The sequence below is a fragment of the Rhynchophorus ferrugineus genome, unplaced genomic scaffold (genome assembly GCF_030347505.1).
Source record: "Rhynchophorus ferrugineus isolate W39M unplaced genomic scaffold, kcgeb_rfMv2 rfM7, whole genome shotgun sequence".
NCBI lineage: Eukaryota > Metazoa > Arthropoda > Insecta > Coleoptera > Curculionidae > Rhynchophorus > Rhynchophorus ferrugineus.
Genome location: NW_027472586.1, coordinates 26,908,813 through 26,925,542, shown reverse-complemented (window position 1 = coordinate 26,925,542; position 16,730 = coordinate 26,908,813). Strand labels below are relative to the sequence as shown.

The following is a 16,730-nucleotide window of genomic DNA, read 5'->3' as shown; positions in this document are numbered from 1 at the left end:
TGGAGTTTTCGCGTCAATATGTGACAATGTCATTCGAGTGGACTGCACACGATGAACCGGCTCGAAAGCGTGGGAAAGAGCAACAGTCGGCTGGAAAGTTTATGGCATCTGTATTTTGGAATGGGCATGGAATAATTTTCATTGAAAAAGGAAATACCATTGACAGCAACTATTACATAGCGTTATTGGACCGTTTGAAGGACGAAATCGCCGAAAAACGGCCGCATTTGAAGAAAAAAATAGTGCTGCTTCACCAAGACAATGCACCGTGCTACAAGTCAGTGAAAACGACGGCAAAAATCCATGAATTGGGCTTCGAATTGCTTCCTCATCCACTGTATTCTCCTACACTCAGATCTCAAAAGAATGCTCGCTGGGAAGATTGAAGCTATTTTGAAGCAAAGGACAAATCGTATTACAAAAATGGTATTGAAAAATCGGAGGGTCGCTATAATCAGTGTATCACCCTTGAAGGGAATTGTGTTGAATAAAATAAACTAATTTTGCCAAAAAATGTGTTTTACTATGGTAGGCCGGGGACTTTTCAATTGTCCTGTTATGTGTTGCTACAGTAGTGATATTTGGGATCGGTTATCTGTAGTATACAGGAGATACAATCCAGTGCACTGCCTCGTGGAACTCCTGAATATATTGGATATAGTTCAGTGTGTTCATTATGTTGTTTTATAGTAAATTGTAGAATAAGTAAATAACAGCTATTGAAATTACTGAAACAGCGGAGTGACAGTAGAATGATTTTTACTTGTCTTTTTTTTTTCATTTTTGTTTATTCGTTTTTTTTTTTGAGTACAATAAACGTCCCAGCTCGTTCCGAAGCTGGTAAGCCATGATCCGGATTCCAAGTTAAACAGTAGAACCATTCCAAATAAACTGGTTCATATATGGGAGACTTTAAAATGTAACAATATAATTCATTCAAATGCAATAATTCATTTATAATACTACAGGTAATTGAAAGGTACAGTTAAAAAAAACCTTTTATTCATGAGGTAACACGGTTTAAAAACCCACTGCCTCGCAGCCATTCATCAATAAATAACAATAAATAACCTTAACTAATCTAGAAGTCTTTGAGATTCGTTTATTCTACATGTGCGGAATATGCTAGCTCCTGGGCCGCATCACCCAGCGATCTACCGTAGTATGGTTGAGCGGGCCATGCCTCGTGGGCAGCCAACTGAGCTTGAGCGTTGTCGTTAGCAATCTTCTTGCACAACTGGAAGATAGCTAAGCCAATAGAGACGACGAAAGAGAAGAACGACAGCTGCAGAGCGTTCCACGCCTTCAAACTGAGGATTCCAAGAGCCAAGGGGACCAGCGTGATGGCTTTAAGAAGTACGAACACCAAAATGGGAATGAAGATTTTCTTCAGCTTCGATTTACGCGCTAGAATGGAAATCGCGATTTGAAATCAGTTAATAAAGATACTAACAGAAGTTACTATACCTTCCTGAACCCCAGTTCCAAAGTTGACTTTAAAGTCTAATTCATCGCTGTCTAAATTTTTGGCGTCGACCGTAACGGTACCCAGAGCGGGTACTTGGAATTCAGCGTCGTGAGATTTAATGTAGTTTTCGATTTTGTCCTCGTAATCTTCATTATTCCTAGCAGAGGCATCATTGGAGCGGTAGGAATTTTTGCTAATTTTGACACCATCTGAGAACTAAATGGTGGGGCGTGAGATAGAAATTCTATAAATGGTCTGATTCGGACTTACTTGGTGATTGTCCTTGTCCAAAAATCCGTCTAAGAACCCGGCCAGGTACTCTTTGAGATAACCGACGGGATCCTCCTCGAATGTCAAGGCCTTCTGTTCGGAACCGGCTGCCGAAACGGCTACAAGACAAACACCGAGAAGGATGAACAGTTTCATTGTGGCTCTCATCGAAAATCAATGGTATGAATGGCGTACCAAATTCGTAATCCACACGTTTTATACGAATGACCTATCGGAAGTGAGAATGTCCCGAAATCTGTTCTTGGTTAGTTTTGGGAAAACTGTGTCGCACATTCGGAGCGTTTTAAGTGGTTCGTAGCGGAGGTTGGGCGACGTTGATGGTTCTTGCATTTTAAACGAGGCGGTATTGTTTTGGGTAATTAATATTCAGGGCGAATCCATCGCCGATCTGTCGCTCTTGTTCGATTTTTAATAGCGAAAAATGTTTGAAAAGGATCTTCATTAAATGGTCTAGTTAATTAAAACTCATTTCCATTTGAATACTAAATGCGTTTACTGTTGAGTTATTGGTCTTGGTATTCTTTTGTCGTTTCGCGATTAGAAATGTCAAATCAAAAAGAATTAAACAAATTAATGCATATATATATATATATATATATATATATATATATATATATATATATATATATATATATATATATATATATAACATATAAATTAGTCGCAAGTATTAGAAGCTTTTATGTATTCCTCTCACTTTTCATATTAAAATGACATTTATTAAGAAAAATTTGTACAATATATATTAATCAAAATTTTATATAACGTTATTTTATATAACGTTGTTCCCACTTTTTGGAAACATGATGAGGCCTCATATGAAATTCAGTGTGAAAAGAACGATATTGGTTTGGTGGAAAACTTATCACAGATCCATTTTCGCACTTCTTCAGCATATCGAAACCGTGTGCCAACCAAGCCATTCTGCGTCAATTTAAACATCTAGTAATTAAAACCGGTGTTATGTCGGGTTGCAGTAGAACATTTACAACGTGTAGCGGAGCCTTGTCATGCAAGAGGATGATTTAGTGTTTGTTACTTGCGATTGCTAAACAATGCGTTGTTCAATTTAATTAAGTGATGCTGCTGGACATTACCAGCAAGGCTATGTGACCATAAATAATGTGGTGGCAGTGTGTGCAGCTTCATCAAACAGATCCCATTATATGTTTCATAATAAGAGATAATTCTTCATTCTGCTAGTAAATTTTCTTTCTGACGGCCGAACTTTTTGTTAAATCTCATGAATATATCTTCTTCTAATCCTCAACACGGCTCATGGGCCAATTACACAACCCATAGGCAGCATGTCCACCAGCTAAAAGTATCATCAAGTTTTATCAAAACTTTACTTCTAAACACGTCATTATATCCACGATTTGGCTTCCGACCTACAAAGGCATTCCAAGTAACAGTGGACAAACAGTTTTAATGTCTATAGGACGCAGACCTATATGCCTTTACTGAGGTGCACAACTAACAATTACCCACACCATTTGCAGCTATATAACCCCTATAAAGGCCTACCATAACCTTTCAAATCTACTTAAGAACAATCTGTTAGACCATCCAGAATCAGTCTTCAATTTTCTGAAGGAAATCAGCCTCTTCCCGCTTATTTAACATAACCAGGTACAGTAATATATTCCAGCTAACGCTAACTAAAAATATATAATTAAAAAAATATATATCTGAGGTAGACATTTTTGTTGAATTTATACATATTTTATTATTTATTTCCCTTTTAAATTGAGATTATTGTGAGATTTCCAGTTAGAAATGGAAGTAACGTCTAAAATTAAGGAGTCAACGTAGGTGCTAATAACTTCTTGTTAATTTCAGGTAGTTAAAATATTTTGTTATAATATTATATGCTTAAACTATTATCTTAAATTCAAATAATGTAAAATATTGTAATATTATCAGAAGAACTATCAGAATATATTCTAACTTGGGTACCATAGGGTTCTTCTCAAACACAAATAGCACAAATATATTATTAACGTTTTAACAAGAGCTCTCTAATATATTTCAATATCTTATATTTACATTGTATTCTGTTATATAAGGTTTTGACTGGAAGTGTATTGTATTGTAACCTCAGTTATACATATTCAAATGCAATCAGTTCTTGTATTAAATAACTAAAATGTTCAATGAAGTTTCCGTACATAATATATTAATATCAGTTACATGCTTATATATTTAAAAAATATATATGTCATTTCATAATAACAGATTATTCTTCATTCGGCTAGTGTTACGTTATATTTTATTATATTTTCTTTCTGACGGCCGAACCGTTTGTTCGGCACCGCGCTTTCATAAATATATCCTTCATAATTACTTCATATCCACTATCCAAAAGTATAATCGAACTTTGTTAAAACTTTATTTCTAATCACGTCATTATATCCACGATTTGACTACCGCCCTACCAAGGCATTCCAAGTGACAGTGGACAGAAAGGATACATACACATTAAGAGATTAAAGGTGGCCTTTAAAGTCCCATTTTTACATGGCACTACCCTTTCTTTTTAACCGGTATCCTCAAACGTGCATCATTGAACTATTGATCGGTCTTTGTAAACAAATATAATTTTTTAATATCGAGAGGACCCAGACCTATATGTCCTTACTAAGGTGCACAACTCACAATCGCCCACACCATATGCAACTGCAGTATTCTGACCCCTATAACGACCCGCCATAATCTTTCAAATCTAGTAAAGAACTATCTGTTAGACCATCCAGAATCAGTCCTTAATTTTCTGAGGTAAATCGGCCTCTTCCCACTTATTTGTCCTAACCAGATAAAATAATATATTCCAACAAAACTACTTTTATTGTATATTTCTCTTAATTATAACATTTTTGCCTTTGAATATTCCATCTATGTATGTAAAATTATAACAAAAATTTTAGATTTTGTCTTAGTAAGTGCAGTAATGTTTAAAGTTAAGGACTCGGACTCGACGAAAGTACTAACAACTTCTTGTTAACTTCGGGTAGTTAATATTTTTCTCAAAATAATAAGAAACCAGAAATGATTACATTATATGTTTCTAGTATCGTTTATGCTAGTAAATTAAATTTAAGTAATGTAAAATATTGTAATGTTATACTGATATCGGATCCTCAATCGTCCAATGTTAATGTAAAAAAAAGCACTTTTATTCCAACATGTTAAATATTATATAGCTGAAGCTTATTTCTATTGTATGTTAATTTAGTCCCAAGTGCCCTATTTCAGTAATATATTTTAATTTGGGTATCATAGTCATGTTTTAATAAGGGCTCTTTAATATATTTCAGTATCTATCAAGTAATTATTTTTAGTGTTATTGAATTTTATATGTAATCGATATTCATTATCTTTCATATTTATATATATGTAGAAAAGTAAAACATAATTAAAATCATATTACTCATAACCATACTAACTAAATCTAACCGAAATAAAAAATCACCTAAAAGTTATTATTTCGGCAGTACAATCGTTTCATGCCAAATTAATAATAATAGCACGAGAAACGTTTAAATATAACAAATATACATTCATTATATAGTAATGACACTTTTGTGGTATAAATTTAATAAATAATTCACATTGTATAGTGTTATATAAAGTTTTGACTGTAGGTATTTGTGTTGTAATTTCGGTTTTGCATATTCAAATGCAATTTCTTCTTGTATTAAATAAGTAAAATGCTGAATGAAATTTAACGTACGTAATATATTAATATCAGCTGTATGCTTATATATTTTTATAAAACATGTACCTTTTGTTGATGTTAAAATATTGTTATATATATATATATATATATATATATATATATATATTATAATGTAAGTAAAATAATATATTTAATAGCATTATGGATAAAAACCATTGACAATCAACAAACTTAGCGGTGCGAATTTTTTGTATCAATATCACTAAGAAAAAACACCAACATAATATTATTCAATTTAAGTTAATTGTTGTGGAAAACTGTGGAAAGCTCAAAATTAGATTTTTTTATATCATATAGTAGGTAATGTTTTGAATTATGTGATGATTTACTATAGATATTATCCAAATTTGTTTCATAATAAATAAAGGAATGCAAATGAAACAATATTTTAATATTCATTTGTTTAATTAATAAATAAGAAATAAATTAATTGTCGTTAGTATGGCGTCTTTACAAATGTCCACGGTACGCCATTTCAATGGCTCTCCTGTGTCTGTATACTGGGGCTCCATAAACTGGAACTGGTGCAGCTACTGGAGCGACTGGTACAGCGGGAGATAATGGTACAATGTCTAAGTGGTGGTCAACGTGTGGGTAGTGGACTACTTCGTATTGCTTAAAAATAGGTAACAATTAATTAATAACCTATCCTAATTAACTTTTGTGTTAATACACTTACTGGAGGTTTGACAAATTTGGAGAAAATGGCAACAGCACCGGTGAGTACCAAAGAGATGAGACCCAAAGTGAGAGCTTTCCAAGTTTTCAAAGCGATTAATCCCAAAGCCAAGGGAACGAGGAAAGCAGTTTTGAATTTAAGTCCCAGTAAGAAGGGGAAGATAACCTTCTTGACAATTTTGGAGGATCGTCCGGTAGATGCCAATGGTACCGCAATTGGTTCGGGTTGGGAGAATCCTCTGGGTACCAAGGCGGATAAAGCTCCGTTTGTAGCTAATCCGGAAGGAACTTTAGCCACCAGACTGTGTCCAACCAAGAAATGATCGAATCTATCGAGAATGTTGTTGTTTTCGTAGGAGCGATCCTGAAATATAATTAATAGTTTTAGTTTCACTATAGATTTCAGCGGGATATAACAAATCTCACCTCTGCTTCGACATTATTGTTCTTCACTAAAGCTAAGTCGTCAGTTAGATTAATGACATCCTTGTCGGCTACATAGTTGATCCAACCCAAGGCTTTCGGTCTCACACAACTAACTGAGAAATCTTGAAGACACGTCTTGTAAATGTCCTGCACAACATCCACGACGGTTGGACTGGCACCAACCACGCTAGCTACGGCCACAGCAACGATCAAAAACTTCAACCCGGCCATATCAATGAATCTATTAAAGCGCGTCAACTGTACCGTGCTGCAATCAGTTTACCGCCGTATGCGTTATCAGGACCGATTGCTGAATGACAATCGATTTGATAGGCGTCAAGTTTTATAGGAATTAGACGACGGAAGTAGAAATCAGTGATAATTACAATTGGTATGCGTGTATATTTGACCCCGATGGTCGATGGACGAATTTGTTTTAGTGTGGATATTTATGGAAAGAATGCTACGGCCGTATATAGGATATTCACCTACTAAACTATATCCTGAAGATCGACTAATTAAAATAATCTATCGGTAAAATTATGGTAATGCGATTTATGTAAGTGCCATCAAACAATTTCACTTTTTTAAAAGGTTCATGGCGTAGTGTACGATTTTACTCGCATTGTTCGATATTGTGTATCGTAAAATGTATATTCAGGCTTTCATTTTCCAATATATTATGTATTGAGATGAATTTAAATTAACAACTAATATTACATGTACTCCATATAAATATATTTTTAATGAATGAATGAATTTTGTTATCGTATTATTACCAATAACGAATCTATTATAGAAATTATTTTAAATTAATTGGAAGCAAAATTGGATGCTTGAATGTGTTATGGCCATTTTTCACTTTAAATAAGTATTTTTCGAGAAAAATTCATAAATACATATTTATAAAATTATTTCCCATATTTTTGGCAACATAACGATGTTATATCGAACAAAAACGACGTTAATTTGTTTGAAATGGTTGGAAGTGGAATTATCAATTAATTTGCATACATTTTTTAGCCATTGTCTCTCCCTTTAGATATTTCTCATGACGTATAATAAGCTCTACAATTCATTGTCTTCTAAAGAAATTATTAATAAAATACAGAAGATATTATATATTACCATATATTGGTAACATTAGGTCCAATATAGGATTCAAGTAATAATAAATATAAAGCGTTGATCAAATTGAATTTAAATTAATAACTTATACTACATGTTCATAAGTTTGACGTAATAAATCATACACCTCGTTATTTCCATATCAGCTCGGGCACTTCGACGAGAAATCGACCAAGAAAGTATTATTAAACATTTTTTCATCCAATTGGACGAAAAATTTCTCGTCTTTTGGTTATGTGCTTGTTCGTTTTTCAGTTAATGAAGGCATTTATTAAGAAAAATTGGTACAATATTTTAATCAAAATATTTTTGATCTTTTTCGACAACTTTTTCCTATATTTTTCGCAACATGGCGATGATGTTCAAAATAAATGCAAGCAGCTAATATATAATTTGGCTAAAGTGGATAAAATACTACTAATATTTGTAATTAATATCATATATTCAGCTCATTTAAGTTCTAAATATTTTTTGATATATAAGATCTAAAAAATATAAATTGATTTTTTTTATATAGATATAAACACAATATATTATAAAAATATTTTATCAAAAATAATACATGTCTTAATATCCAATTGTTAAGAGTATAACTATTATTAAAACTCAATACCATTATAATCTTTTAAATTTCATAAAAATGTTAAAATTCAATTTAAAATATTTCTGTATGTTGCTTCAGTACTATGAATAAAACTTGGGTATAACGTTGTTATCCTGAATCCAAATAGAGGGTGTTGTGACTTGGATTCTTGGCTTAATTTCAGACAGATTTAATATTTGAGTTTTGCGCAGAAACCTACAAAACCGCTGGTGATACTTTTAATTTAACCTTTGAATTTATATAACATATATATCAAAGCATAACTACATCATTGAGGTATTCAATTTTCCCTATATTATTTATTGACCAAATACATTTTTGTATCTCTGAATAGATATATGATATGAAGAATAATAGCACCACAGATAAAGAGATGAAAAAAAGTTACATAACTACAATTCTTCATATCAGAATATCATTCTTTTCCATAAAGATATACTTAAAAGAACCAACTTAATTAAATATAATATATTGGCTTAAAATAATTTTCATAGTCATTATAAACTGTTAAGTTGTTTGAGAAATTTTTTAGTACCAATTAGGGACCCTAAATATTTTATTTTTATAAAAATATTACCACTGCTGGATGATCAATATTTTTCTTAATTAAAAATGCACTAATGTGTCAAAATTAAAGGGATTTTAAATATTTAATTAACAGAAGAATTAGTTATATGATTACAATAATATATTAAAAGGTTACCAATTTAAATTAGAATTCGATATATATTTTTATTTCTTCGTATTTTTGTAAATTAGAGGAACTTCAAACAAGTTTCATTTTTAAATATATGTTATCAGTTTTATTATGTATAAAGTTAAATATCATAAAAATAGACACACCATATTTCTGAAATATAGACCTATTTTTGATTAATAGTTTTTCTGCGGGAATGAAGCTTTGAACGATTAATAATCACTATCTTAGAGCATATTCGGATTATTTGACGAATATTTTTATATCTGTGTTATCATGTGTACGTTTACATATATAGGTTGCGTCAAATCAGTATATATATCAGCTTTTTCTCGTTTGAAATAACTGAAATAATCGTTTTCAATTCCGTTACGAATATAAATACAAGTTTACGTTTATCTTTAACCAGTTTCACTTTATTAAACGCGCCCTTAAGACTTAGTGAATATGCTATATGCTAAATAACTACTACAAATAAGTTAATTTAAATATCAGATAGCACTTGTGATGTAAACCAGACTTCCTGTTCGTCATTTAAAAAGTGAAATTCATGCGTATGCATTTTGACAGTTTTTCTTGTTGGTTTTCTTTTCAGTAGAAGCAAAATTATGAGTGGCCTCTTTGACAACATTCAGTTTATTACAATTATATAATATATATAACAAATAATTTAGCAAATTTGATTTATTCAGAATTCTAACTATGTTTTAATATTAAATCAACTATATTTGAAAATTATAAATAATAGCAATACAATTTAATGCACATTAATATTATATCTATGGTATTATAATATATATAGTAATAGATATAATTATGAATTGTATTCATAATTTTTATGTTTAAGAAATCACTGTTTGTGAGTAAATCCATTTTTTGAACGTCCATTTGATGCATGGTCATATGTTTATGTAGTATTGAATGTATAGCATTTGTACAAATAGCAACAGCTCTCAATAAACCATTTGTATGAATGTAATATGTTGATTTGGCAACTGTTACATTTTTGTTTGTTGCTTTGAGTGTTGCTACTGCCTTGGGATGCACTAACAGTCTTGCAGAGTACTTGGCACTAATAGTTAGATTTACGCCCTATCAGCCACCACATTTGGTTTAGTTTAAGCCTAAGCTGTTTAGGTTTTGTCACTATACGTTTTTTTCCGTTTTAAATGTCGATCGAAAACACGCATTCCCAGATATATATATTTTTCCATTATTCGACTTTTTATGATGAAGTTGAAGGTTTCTTGTGGCTGATATTGGATCTTCACGTGATGATAAAACCGCTGTCTCATCAGTATTTGTTTTGCAACAGTAGCGTTTCTTGAGGTTGGTAGGTCAGTTGTATACAATATATATATATATATATATATATATATATATATATATATATATATATATATATATATATATATATATATATTGTATACAACTGACCTCAGGCTCATCGAAAATTGTGTTGCTTAGGGAGATAAGATTTTATGTGAACAGATGATGCCAAAAACAAACCTCATGAAGAGACGAGACGTTATATATATATATATATATATATATATATATATATATATATAACAGTGGACAAAGAACACTGCCCTGCGGAACACCTGAATATATGGAATGTAGGTCAGTGTATTCGTCATCATGTTTCACAATAAAATGTCTGTCTCTGAGGTGGGGATGTAAAATTTGCAGACAAATGTCAATAATTCACTTTTGCTCCAAGCACAGATACAATTAACCCTGAGGAGTATTCCCTGATATGACCGAATCGATTTTGATGTTGGTTGGCGGTAATAATTTTGACCATAAGTCGTTTTGGGTTAAGATGAATTAAGGTGGTTAAGAAAAATAAGGTAAGGCTAGTTCTGTTCACTGTCGAAGCCGCTCAGTAACTGTTAGTTGTACAACTTGGAAGACTTTTTCATATGCTCAGTCACGTTATTGCCCTTTAGAGAAATGGAGAGATTGCACAAAATAATTTTTAATATATTTTATTACTTTATTTATGAAAAAGGAAAATCATGGAGCGCAGGCTCATCGAAAATTGTGTTGCTTAGGGAGATAAGATTTTATGTGAACAGATGATGCCAAAAACAAACCTCATGAAGAGACGATTAAATTATTTAAAATTTTGAGGCATACCAACAAATATACAACAAATATTGGCCATAAAACAATTTACATAAGTTTGAATATAAAAAGAAGCTTGATATTTGGGTGTACATTTTAATGTTAACAGCTAATGTTAATTGAGAGAAATTAGCCAGAAACATAAACATAAGTAAATGTCGTCTATCAAAGCCTTCCATATGTTATTGATTAATGTTTGTAATTAATGTGAATAATTTTGTTTTAAAATACGTAAAAATAAGAATATATTTTTATCTCTAGTCTTTTTAAAATTGACTTATTAACGATCTTTTAGCTTATCAAAATTTAGATGCCAATTTTTAGAAAACCAGGCAAGTTTATATAAGATTCATGATTTTTCCGAGTAGCCAAAGTCTAAAACTTGAAAGTAACGATTTTAAGCTCAAATAAGCAGGAAAAGCAGCCTTAGTTAACCCTCACTTAAAATCCCTAGATTAAACGAAATAACTCTGACGGCTCTGAAGGTTTATCAAGAACCAATTGATTTACAAAAAGTGTAATACACTTCAATAAACTAGATGAAGGTAACTAGACCTAAATGAGAAAACAGGTTAACTTACCAGCGAGATTATAATATTAGAAGGTTGTATTGTATAAAAAATAAGTTACATTCAAATTTGTATATATATCTGGCATAAGAATAATACAAAAAAAAGGAACAATAAAGTTAACTAAATGAAACATGAAATAAAACCTGGGCTTGGTTTAAATTAAGTTGAGCAAGGATAAATCGATACGTAGATGTAACAGCTCAATTGAAAAGTCCCCGGCCTACCATTGTAATACAAATTTTTTGGCAAAATTAGTTTCTTTCATTCAACATAATTCCCTTCAAGGGTGATACACTGATTATAGCGACCCTCCAACTTTTCGATACCATTTTTGTAGTACGATTTGTCCTTTGCTTCAAAATTGGCTTCAGTTTCGTCGATCACCTCCTCATTCGAAGAACATTTTTTCCCAGCGAGCATTCTTTTGATATCTGTAAACAGGAAATAGTCATTAGGGGCCAGATTTGGAGAATACGGCGGATGAGGAAGCAATTCGAAGCCCAATTCATGAATTTTTGCCATCGTTTTCACTGACTTGTGTGACACGGTGCATTGTCTTGGTGAAGCAGCACTTTGTTTTTCTTCAAAGGCCGCCCTTTTTCAGCGATTTCATCCTTCAAATGGTCCAATAATGCTATGTAATAGTCGCTGTTGATGGTCCTTCCATTTTCAAGGTAGTAAATGAAAGTTGTTCCATGTGCATCCCAAAATACAGACGCCAAAACCTTGCCAGCCGACTATTGCGTTTTCCCACGCTTTAGAGCAGGTTCATCATGTGCAGTCTACTCAGATGACTGTCGATTGGACTTCTGAGTGAATTGATGGAGCCATGTTTCCATTGTCACATATCGACGAAAAAATCCGGGTTTATTACGCTTGATCATCTTCAAACACTGCTCCGAATCATCATCTCGTCGTTGCTTTCGTCAAAAGTGAGCTCGCGTGGCACCCACTTTGCACAGAGCTTTCTCATACACAAATATTCGTGAATGATATGATGTGCACGTTCAGTTGATATCTCTAGTGTCTCCTAATTCATTCAATTTCAATTTACGGCCAATAAAAATCATTTTGTACATTATTTTTAAGGCTTTCGTCGGTAAAAACCTCTTTTGGTTGTCCACTGCGTTCACCGTCTTTGGTGCTCATTTCAGCACGTCTAAACTTAACATACCTATCCTTGATGGTTGATTTCCTGCGACATTGTCCGGAAACTCGGCATCAAGCCAAGTTTTTGCTTCAACTGTGTGTTTTCCCTTCAAAAAGCACTATTTTATTAACACGCGAAATTCCTTTTTAACCATTTTTTTCACAATAACAAAAGTTGCTTCACTTCAAATGCTATAATTCACAAACTAATGATCCGACAGCTGTCAAATTTATACACGCATCTTTTGAGGGTTAGAGCTAACTAAAAAAGATATGGATTTAATTCTCGTAGCGCCATCTATGTGTAATTGCAGGGACTTTCCAATTGACCTGTTATGACATATAAAGATTCTTCAGACTGTGCGTCCCCCGCAATGCAGCCTATACCACCGTTTTGGATGATCTCTAATACTGTCGCTACGACGTATTTAGTTTTTTATCTTTATTTTTGTGTGTAGATATCGAGTATCTATAGGCCAATAGCAACATAACAAAATATTAAAGTAAAGAGTGAAGCGATTTAGTTTATGTGTTATTTTCTACATTAAAAGAACTTATTTAAATATTATAATAGTTTTTTTTTAGAAAGGCCTGTAAATATCCTTCTACAGCAGCTATTCGTTTGATAAAATATCAGTTCAATATGAATCCTCGCCCTGTTATTTTAATTCTAGCTCAAATGGTGAAATAATGCACAAAACGTTATTATATTATTTAATTTTTAGCGAATGTGATACTCATTAAGTACACTTTTTTTTAAAACTTTATAATTCACTTTAAATGAGAGATATAACTTCTATTAAGTGTGTATCGGTTAATCGACGAATTTCAAAATATATATTCTGTATCTTTGTGATACATTCTTTCTGTTGATACAGTTTTTAGGTATCTTTCACGTGAATCATCTTCAAGGATTGTTCAATACTAGTTAAACGAACCAAAGAAATTAAAAACCATTGTTTTTGGAAAATCTATTTTAATTAACATCATTCATTTTTTACTATTTGGGTATGAGTTTCTATGGCCTTTAACTGAGCTATCGCTTTCTTAAAAATGTACTGGCATTTTAAAAAATGTTATTTCCGATGTAAGATGACCCTGATATTAGATCGCCGAACTTTTAGTTCTACATATATGAGGGAGTGTTATATAGAGTTCCGCGAACATATTGAGCAACCTTGACTAAAATCAATCTAAAATTAATTAACTATACTACGGTTTAGTTATATTTAAATAATTTAAAGAATATAGACTCAGAGATTGTGTAATCAAAACTGTCGGTTTTGCAAAAATAAATTTTATTTCAAATAAATAAATTTCGTCATCCTTTATTTACAATAAATAAGTTAAATTAATTTAAGTAGCCGTTGTATGCCCTTTCTTGTGCGTCTAATTGTCTTCCATATCCCGGATGGTCCAATCCACTAGAGTAGGGAGAATGATCAACAACATGGTGATCATGGTGTTGTGGGTAGTGGATAACTTCGTAGTTGACGGTCTGGAGAATAGCAGAGTATAATTTTTCCATTGATTTTTGATAAAATAAGATTACCTTTGGTTTGGTGAGTTTGAAGATCAAGAGAGCTCCGGTGAGAACCATGGATAATAAACCTAAGGTCAGGGCTTTCCAGGTTTTCAGGGCGATCAAGGCTAAAGCGAGAGGGACCAAAATGGCAGTTTTGAATTTTAAGCCCAACAGGAAAGGCAGGATTACTTTCTTGACAATTTTTGACGAGCGTCCTGTAATAATATTTTATTAAAAATAAAGTTTAAGGGAATGTTTTTTTAAAATGAATTACCAGTAACTGCTAGTGGTACTTTAACATCAGAAGCGTCGAAAGACCTAGGCAATAAACTCTTGAGAGCGCCTTGTTTGCTGAAAGCTGCCGGAGCTTTGGCAACTAAGTCGTGGGTCTGGATGAAGTCCTCGAATCTCTCGAAAATATCGTCTTCTAAACCTCTTGCTTGCTACAAACATAAGAGAGTCTCATATAATCTTATGATAATTATCAAGAAAACACCAAACCAACCTCGAGTTCTTTGGGATTATCCTTTTTGACGATAACCAGATCGTTGGTGATTTTGATCTCCTCATCATCGGCTACTTGATCGAACCACTGCAGGGCCTTGGGCTTCGCACAACTCACAGACCAATCTTGCAAGCATCCCTTGTAGATATCACCGACTAAATCAACCGCTGATGGCGCTTGAGCGACTGCCACACCTACGAGGACCGTTAGAGTGAAAAATTTCAAGCTGACCATTGTTTGTCGCGGTTGACTGTCAAAAAGCAAATGATAACAAATGATGGCCATAGATGAATATATAGACATTTGGACGACGGAAATAGAAACTGAAGCCCGATCGATCTGGGCTGAACGTGAGCCGAATGGAATGGCGAAGAAAAAACGGGCGTCGGTTCGGTTGCGGAATATTTAAAGCGATTTTAGAAATTCACTTTTTTCACGGGTCACTTGATTGAGACGTTAATTTATTTTTGTGCTACGCCGTTTTGGAATGTTAACAAGAGAAATATTGGTCGTGAGGTTATTTGGGTATAATAGCTGCTCATTACTTCATCGCTATTTTTCCGAGAGGAGTTTCCCTTTTTAGCATTTAAGAATCCTCAAAAGTTTGGAAACTACCTTATATTCTATAGAAATATATTATAAAATTAATATTTTTTAAAAATTATTTAATTATTACAGTGTTACTAATTGTTTCCGTCTAACCTACAATTTGTTTTTATAACTTAAATCTAGGTATATAATTAGGAGGACCCATTGGCCCTAACTCAGTCTCTGGTGAAATAATATTTATACATGTCACTGCTGTATTTTTATTATGTGCACCCACTATACAAGATCAGATGGTTTGATTCTTTTGAATCTGTGTCCTGCTCTGGTGGTATCCAAAAGCTACAATATTGCAATATTCTCATGAGAATGGAGTCTTTCTTCATGCCAACTAGCAATTCTCTCGATTACTTGACTGGCTGTGGGTATCTGAAGGGCTCGATGTAGGTAATCAGTCCTATAGTATTAGGGTGCGCCCACAATACCTCTCAGGACCTTGCTCTGAAAAATCTGTATTTTATTTATGTTATTCTTTGATGATATAGGTTTCAGTATTTGCTTATATAATATCAATTTATTATGTACTGATAATTGTGATTTTCTTCCAATTAGCCAGTACATTTTCCTATATTTTAATTCCAGTTCTTTTCATTTCTTCTTTATATGTTCCTTCCAGCGAAGTTTTGTATCAAGATTCATTCCGAGATATTCAGCGTTGTTGCTATATGGAATGATGGTATTATTTAATGTTATTGATGCTTGTTATACGGTCTGTTTATAGGTGAACTGTACATGTACAGATTTACTTTCATTAATTCTTATTTTCCAAGCTTGTATCGAATTATTTATATTGTCACTTGCCTGTTGTAATTTTCGTGAGGCTTCTTCACTATTGTCTACGACAGCTATAATCGCAGTCTCATCAGCAAATGTAGCCATTGTAATATTCTCCATTTGTGCTATATCACAAGTGTAGAGTAGATAAAGCATAGGTCCCAGTACACTTCCTTGTGGTACACCTGCTTTAGCTTCTTCTATTGTAGAGTTAGCTTTTTCTTGTTTGACTCTAAATATTCTGGTTATAATGTATGATTTTAATTATTCGGTGTGTTGTTTTGCTAGCATTTTCTATAGTTTATGAACAAGGCCTTCATTCCAAATCTTATCGAAAGCTTGTGCTACATCTAAGAATATTGCTGAGCATACTTTTTTACTTTGGTAGGCTTTTTCAATAACATCTGTTATTCTGTGAACTTGGTGAATTTTTGAGTG

General features: G+C 32.7%; 2 protein-coding genes across 2 annotated transcripts; both read right to left on the bottom strand.

The window, feature by feature from the left end:
• Positions 1–987: 987 nt before the first annotated feature.
• LOC143199747 (uncharacterized) lies at positions 988–1,936 on the bottom strand. Its single transcript, XM_076409798.1, has 3 exons — positions 1,739–1,936; positions 1,468–1,684; positions 988–1,407 (listed from the first exon to the last, which is right to left on the bottom strand). Exons 1-3 carry the CDS (start codon positions 1,904–1,906, stop codon positions 1,103–1,105), a joined length of 690 nt encoding a protein of 229 aa, XP_076265913.1. The 5' UTR covers positions 1,907–1,936; the 3' UTR covers positions 988–1,102.
• Positions 1,937–5,935: 3,999 nt separating this feature from the next.
• Positions 5,936–15,171, bottom strand: Osi18 (DUF1676 domain-containing protein Osi18). The gene is made up of 7 exons (XM_076410621.1): positions 14,913–15,171; positions 14,682–14,850; positions 14,435–14,622; positions 14,240–14,380; positions 6,603–6,881; positions 6,178–6,540; positions 5,936–6,113 (listed from the first exon to the last, which is right to left on the bottom strand). The coding sequence occupies exons 1-7, from the start codon at positions 15,144–15,146 to the stop codon at positions 5,949–5,951; spliced, it is 1,539 nt and encodes a 512-aa protein (XP_076266736.1). The 5' UTR covers positions 15,147–15,171; the 3' UTR covers positions 5,936–5,948.
• Positions 15,172–16,730: the final 1,559 nt, after the last annotated feature.